This window comes from Aplysia californica, unplaced genomic scaffold (genome assembly GCF_000002075.1).
Source record: "Aplysia californica isolate F4 #8 unplaced genomic scaffold, AplCal3.0 scaffold00422, whole genome shotgun sequence".
Classification (NCBI taxonomy): domain Eukaryota; kingdom Metazoa; phylum Mollusca; class Gastropoda; order Aplysiida; family Aplysiidae; genus Aplysia; species Aplysia californica.
In genome coordinates, this window is record NW_004797692.1 from 670215 (window position 1) to 677614 (window position 7400).

Consider the following 7400-nt stretch of genomic DNA (forward strand, 5'->3'; position numbering starts at 1 on the left):
AACATCTATCGTCTTTATCTCCCCTCCTTCTTTTTTGTGTTTGTTACTCTCTTGTAACACCTCTAATGTTCAACGCTTGTATGACCTTATTGTGTTGCAAGTGCCGTAGTACCCTGACTGCCCAACGTGACACAACACAATTCTGCTGTGCCATCTGAGTTTGAAAAGTGCCTTTTGTTGCTGGTCTACGTGCACATGCGTATGTATTCAGAGCCGAGAGTCTTCTCTATCTCGATGACTTCCTCGTGGGAGAAATTTGATAGTCGAAGCAGACTTTGTGCTGTTGAAGCTGGAGAGGTGAGCAGAGTAAGCCTGACTCCCTGTAAGGACTTCTCTGTTGACGTCCACCCCTTGGCGCTCATCTGACCTTATGCTGTTGCGAGCACCGTAAAACCTCTATTAAAACAAAAATGAACCTGGTTATACAGCCTCCCTTGGGACCAGTATGAAATTGACGGGACAGTGGGGCTGTCTGATGGTTCAACGGGGGTTCCTCTGTTGTTGTATAGCCCTGACTGCCCAACGTCATGGAACATTATTGTGGATGCACTGGTGTGGTTTGCTTCTTCTTTCCAATCGAGCATCTATCGTCTTTATCTCTCCTTCTTTTTTGTGTTTGTTACTCCCCTGTAACACCTATAATCTTCAGCACTTATATGACCTTATTGTGTTTCAAGGGCCGTAAAACTCTTACTCAAACTAAAGACATCTATCGTCTTTTTCTCTCCTCCTCCTTTTTTGTGTTTGTTACTCTCTTGTAACAGCTCTAATCTTGGATACTTATATGACCTAATTGTGTTGCAAGTGCCGTAAAACTCTTTCTAAAACTAAAGAAGGTGCAATCACTATCTCTATAATATTATATTTGTGAAAGTTCATCACCTTGGCCGCCTAAAACTTCCGAACCACTTAACTTTCGAATTTGACAAAATTAATGATGGTTCAGAATCATTTAAAGGGTGCACAGTTTCATTGGGGAGCTTAAAGTCAGTCGTTTAATTTTAAGTTTTTCATTAGTTTCGTTTAGGTCCAATCTTGGGAAAGTCCGTCTTCTAGGATGCCATTTTAAACAAGTGAGGTTTCCGTTCACTAGCCGTTCGCACTGATGGCACATCTTTGAAATTCTGGAGTGTACAACCACTAAAGAGGAATAGAGAATCAATCTATACGTCTATTATAACTATAGTTGGCAACTTGGAAACACATGTGTCACTTTTCTCTCAAGATTTATTGCTCCGTTCCAGTAGAGTATAAATGTAGTCTTTCAGTTGATGTCAATGCACCGATTATTCCTTTCATCAAAAGGGGGCCCAGCTAGTATCATATTTGTGAGAGTTCGTCACTTTGGTCACCTAAAACTTCCGAACCACTTATTTTTCGAATTTGAAAAAATTAACACTGGTTAAGAATCATTTAAAGGGTGCACAATTATATCTAGGAGTCTGAAATCACCGTAGTTTAATTTTCAGTTTTTCATGAGTTTCGTTTAGTTCTAATCTTGGGAACGTTTGTCTTCTAAGACACCATTGTAAACAAGTGGGACTTCGGTTCACAAGCAGTGCGCACTGGTCCCACAATCATGACAATGACTTGACGATCGATTCTTTTGAGTCCCTTCATCGATTGGGTACCCAGCTAGTTGTCTAGTATCTTTGCCTTTCTGCTGATATGTTGTGTCCCTTTCAGGCCGGGTTAGCCCTGATATGGTCCACGTTGTGTCGATAGGGGGAGTAAAAAACTTTCAATAAAATAATTAATTTTTTTTAAAAAGATGCTGGTAGAAGGCAGCTGGAGGGTCTATCAATAACAATATATGAACTAAATCGTGGTGGTGGGGACATAAAAATTATTTTTTTTAAAAGCAAGCACCTGCATTTCAAAGAACAGACATTTGTGCTCCCTATGATGAGGACAGCCTTCAGCCTCCCCCTCCCCAGATCTCACAGCGGTCAAGGCAACTGGTCAGCGAGACAGCAACAGGACACCTCAGGACTGAGACGGTCGGAGAGACACCGCGGGAATACACAGCCCAGGTTAGTGGTGATGTTTTGGTTGACGGGGGTGGAGGTCTGTGTGTTTGTGTGTGTGTATGGAGGGGGGGGTTTACATTTATACAGTGGATTCTGTTTCAACCAAACACGGTTTATTTGAAAACAGTAGTAACATGAAAGAAAATCAAATCGCCTTGTTTTATTTTCCTTCTATTTGAACAACGCCTCAAAATAAAGAACCCAGCTAAACTAATGAAAATCTGGCAGTCCTCGACTATAGACAGAATACAAACAAAACAAGGAAGGGGTGACCCAAATGAATTGTGCCGTTATTTCTTCCCTCTGTTGAAGTCAATTTTTGCTCATCTGGTTACTATATTTTAAAAAAATTTTTGTTTGTTTTTCCTTTTGGTTACTTTTTCCTCTTTTAGTTGTATTTTTCTTTTGGTCATATTCCCCCCCTCCCTTGTTTGCTTTTTTCTCTTTTGTTTGTTGTTTGTTTGTTTGTTTAGTATAGGGTTTTACGGCGCTCGCAACTGCATAAGGTCATATGAGCGCGCGGGACACACCTAATACTTTTTCGTTGGTAGGAAATTTTGAATTTTGCCCGGGTGGCGGCCGAAGCCTACTCTTATCGATTTTAGACCACCAAGGGATCTTTAACGTGCGCAACCTGCACACGGGCCCTCCGAGATTTTTCGCCCTTGTCCGAGAAGGCTAGGTGTAGATCTTTCCTACCAGAAGTTCAGGGGTGTCGCAGAAAGACAGCAGTTAGGAGGAGCCAAGGAGTAGCAGTAGAAAGGCTGCAGAAAGAGTCAGGAGCCCAGAGGAGGGGGCAAAGGCGGTGAGGGGTGGGGGCAGAAAGTGGAAATGAAAGCAGACAACAGAACATTGTTAGAGATCAGGAAAGGATGTGAAAGGAGACAATTTTAGAGTAGAAAATTTTTTGGTCGCTACCCGGAATCGAACCCGGGACCTTTGAATGAGAGGCCAACACCTTAACCTCTAGGCCACGAGAGCCACCTTTTTCTCTTTAGATCATTTTCTGCTTTTTCGGATTTTCTTTTTCTCTCTCAGTTACTTTTCCCTCCTTTTTTTTCCTTTTGCATTGTGTGTGTGTGGATACTTTACAGACAGGTAACGGGTGGAGACTAGGGTTTATAGTGGCATGGTTCTTCTTTTTTTCCCTCCTCTTTTATTTCTGTCTGTCTGTCTCCCTGTGTGGGTGGTTGGTGGGTGCTCTGGTGTGGTTTGCTTCTTCTTACCTATCGAACATATCTATCGTCATTATCTCCCCTTCTTCTTTTTTTATGTTCGTTACTCTCTTATGCAGTTGCGAGCACCGTAAAACCTCTACTAAAACTTAAAAGGTGTCTTCCTATTTTCCCCTACGCTAGAAAGTTAGATGCTGTTATTATGTCAATGTGCTTTTTTTTTCAACTCTAGGAAGTTAGTAAAATAATTATAGAGGCTGTACTGTATTTGGTACCATTCTGAAGCTTTTGGTGAATTCTGAAGCAAAAGCTTGAATGCCCTTGGAGAATGCAAATGTACATTTTGTGTGCCTTTGATCAGTGTTTTTCAATGAAGTAAAAATAGATGGACATAATAAAAGGTATTGAGGGGGGGGGGGGGGGGGGAAAGAAACTTCTATATCAGAAATGCCCAGCGGGTGAAAAAATAAATGTTACTCTTTTTTGAGTTCATTATTATGCCTGAGTGCCTGATTTCCCCATGATGACCGGCAAGCCTCTCCTTCAGCCAACAGCACATCAGCAGTGACGCCAGTGAAAACAGTATCGGGGAGTTTGAGAGTCCTTCCTCCGGGCAGTCACACCATCACCATCACCAGCAGCGACATCAGCAACAGCAACATCACCACCAGCAACAACAACAGCAGCAGTACTACTACCAACAACAGCAGCAGCAACAACAGCAGCAGCAACAACAACACCACCACTCGCCTATGGCCGGTGCAATGACACCACACCAGCAGATGATGAGTTCTCCCATGACTCCAGGGGTAATACTTGTTGCAGTGGTTGTTTTTGTTGGGATTATTGGGAGAGAGAGAGAGAGAGAAGGGGGAGAGGAAGAGAGAGACGATGATGGTGTGAGATTGTTTTGGTATTATTTGTATGGGCATTATTTTTAAATTGAAAAAAATATATAACCAAGTTGTATGAAACCTTACATTCAATGTCCTTTTCCATCTCTCCATATCCGTTCCTCTACCCTCTACCCCTTTCTCACCATTCTGTCGCTCCTCTACTCCTTTCCCCCTCTCCACACCCATCTTCCTTTCATTTTCTATTTCCCCCCCTTTCCCCTGACTACTCCATCTCCTCCACCTCCTCTCCCCCCCCCCCCCCTAAATCACCTCCACCACCCAACCTGCCCCATCCCCCACCCACCTACACCCAAATCCTCTACTCCCCCCATCTTCTCCGCCTACACGTGTAGTTGGCGGGTACTCTGGTGTGGTTTGCTCCTTCTTTCCTATCCAACATCTATAATCCTGATCTCTCTTCCTTCTATTTTGTGTGTTACTCTCTTGTAACACCTCTAATCTTCGGCACTTATATGACCTTAACACTTTGCCGCCACAAGCCTCATAAACTCTTGCCATCAAAGGCAAAGGCATTTTGGGGGAAAACCAAAGAAACTGGGTGTTAAACATCGCCGATCGGCGAGATGAGGCCGCAAAGTGTTGAGTTGCAAATGCCGTAAAAGTCTTACTACAACTAAACTCCCCTCCGCCCCCACCTCCTTTGTGTTTCAGACCAGCAACCCTCACACCCCGCTGACCCCTCAAGGTCACTACTACCCCCAGAGAGGCGGCAACTTGTTTGAGGAGGATTCCTCTCAGTACATCGAGGAGGCTTCGGTGAGATACCGACACAATCATGCATGATGGATTTGGTTTATTCTTCTTCCTCCTCCTCCTCCTCCTTCTTCTCCTCATCTTCCTCTTCCTCATCTTATTCCTTCTCCACTTCCAGGCTTTTCCTTCTCTCACTCTTCTGTGAATGTTTGTTTCTTAACTTGACATTCAGATATGTTCTCTTATCTTTCACGCCTCTGTTAATTTTTTGTTGTTCAATTTTTTTTCCTTGATTGCTTCTTTGTTCTTTCCTCCTTCCATCCTCTGCTTCTTTCTTCTTCTTTGGAAACTTTGCGTTCCTCATTTGGTCATTCTTTTTTCCTCTGCTGGAGTCAATTTTTCCTCGTCTGTTGACCTTTTCTTCTTTTTTGTTACTTTTTCCCTTTGATTATTTTTTTGGTCCTCTTTTGGTCATCATTTTCCGCTCTTTCGGTTATTTTGTTCTTTTCATTACTTTTGTCTCTCTTGGTTACTTTTTCCTCGTCTGTTTATTTTTTCCTTTGTCGTGCTTGGTTTTCTGGGTTTTCTGGTGTGGTTTTCTCCTCTTTTTATCTCTCCTCAGGGAGCATGTCTATTTTCTTCCTCTGTTCCTGTTGAAATGTAGCCACGATAGCCTATGTAGACTCCCTGTAAACTACCGCTGTGGGTAGTTTGAGGGTGCTCTAGTGTGGTTTGCTCCTTCTCTCCTATGAAACTGCTGTTGTTCTTATCTCTCCCCGTTTCTTTTTTTTGTGGGTTTTTTTTGGGTATGTTACTCTCCTGTAACACCTCTAATCATAGGCACTTGTATGACCTACTTGTGTTTCCAGTGCCGTAAAACTCTCTTTCTGAAACTAAAAACTACAACTGAACTCTAAAACCAATTTTTCTCTCAACGGTGCAAGTGGCATGACTTTGCCGTCTGTTTGATTATTCCTCTTCTTCGGGAGATTTTTGTTTGTTTGTTTGTTTGTGTTGTTCAATTTGCATCTCACGCCGTTGGACTTGAAACAACATGTGTGTGATGTAGCTTGCAATTTGTTTGTTTGTTAACTGTTTTCACGTTCACTAACATTTTTAAAGAATTTGAAGGGTTGGTTGTGAAAATTGTTTTTGCATCATTGTGGATTTGAAAAGATTTCTTTTGATTTCGTCCAAGTTTTCAAGAGTTCTGAATGGGTATTTTTGATGCATGTGTGTGTGTGTGTGTGGCTATATGGTGCTTTTGCTTGCTAAGTAAGGAGATTTTGTTTGTCTTCACTTTTACTCTGGTGACATTGAATTTTTGTTTTTCATAGTAGCTTTTTCAATCTTTGCAGAAGTAGGCGGTAGTTGGAAAGCTTTTTAGTAGGCCTATTGTGAATCACAGGTTTGCCAACTATCTCGAATTTCCTGAGACTTCTTGATTTGGTAATCAGGAAATTTGAGAGCCATAACACTTACACTACGCAAAAACCAGTCCCATTTGATGTAATTTAGTGGGTGGTTGGTGGGTGTCTGGTGTAGTTTGCCCCTTCTTTTCTATCTAACATCTATCCTCCTTATCTCTCCTCCTTTTGTTTTGTTTATGTTACTCTCTTGTAACATCTCTAATCTTTGACACTTATATGACTTTATTGTATTGCAAGCACTGTAAAATTCTTACCAAAAACTGAACTGGTATAATTTAGTTTGATGGTATTTTGACTTATTGTAATAACATTGGATGCCCCTCATTGGGTTTTGAAAAAGTTGGCAAGCCTGGAATAGGTTGTATTTTTAAAAATATACGGCAGTTAGTCAGCTGTGGTTCAGTTTTCGGCTTGATAATGGCATGTGATATGAGTGTATGGTTGCTTGAAACAAGTGTGAGTGCTTTTGACTTTTGTTGTGTTGTTTTTTCTGTCCAACATCTGTCATTCGTATGGCTCCTCCTTTTCTATGTATGTTACTCTCGATAAACACATCCTTTCTTCCTCCTTGGCTCCTTCTTACTGCTGTCTTTCAGCCACACCCCTGATTTTCTGGTAGGAAAGAGCTACACCTAGCCTTATCGGACAAGGGCGAAAAATCTCGGATGTCTCGTATGCAAGTTACGCACGTTAAAGATCCCTTGGTGGTTCAAAATTGATAAGAGTAGGCTTCGGCCGCCACCTGGGCAAAATTCAAAATTTCCTACCAAATGAAAATGTTTGATGTGTCCTGCGTGCTCATATGACCTTATGCAGTTGCGAGCGCCGTAAAACGTCCCCCCCGCCCCCCCAAAGTCCTTTCTTCAATACTTGTATTATGATCTGGTGAATGGTTGGTTGGTGCTCTGGTGTGGTCTGCTCTTTCTCTCCTGTCGAACATCTCTCCTCCTTCTCTCCTTCTCTCCTTCTCTCCTTCTCTTCTTTGAATGTTACTCTCTCGTAACACCTGGAATCTTCGGCACTAAACTGACTAGTTTGTGTTGCAAGTGCCGTAAAACTCTTACTAATTCTAAATATGGTAACACTAAGTGTGACGTGGCAATCTTCTTCTTCTTCTTCTTCTTCTTCTTCTTCTTCTTCTTCTTCTTCTTCTTC

At 42.1% G+C, this 7400-nt stretch overlaps 1 protein-coding gene across 1 annotated transcript in view; it reads left to right on the forward strand.

Moving 5' to 3' along the window:
• Positions 1-7400, forward strand: part of LOC101859351 (cohesin subunit SA-2) — a 56563-nt gene that overhangs the window by 44001 nt on the left and 5162 nt on the right. Inside the window, exons 31-33 of the mRNA XM_005104506.3 lie at positions 1938-2033; positions 3753-4014; positions 4774-4878. Coding sequence (XP_005104563.1) covers positions 1938-2033; positions 3753-4014; positions 4774-4878 — 463 coding nt within the window. The remainder of the gene's footprint in view (positions 1-1937; positions 2034-3752; positions 4015-4773; positions 4879-7400) is intronic.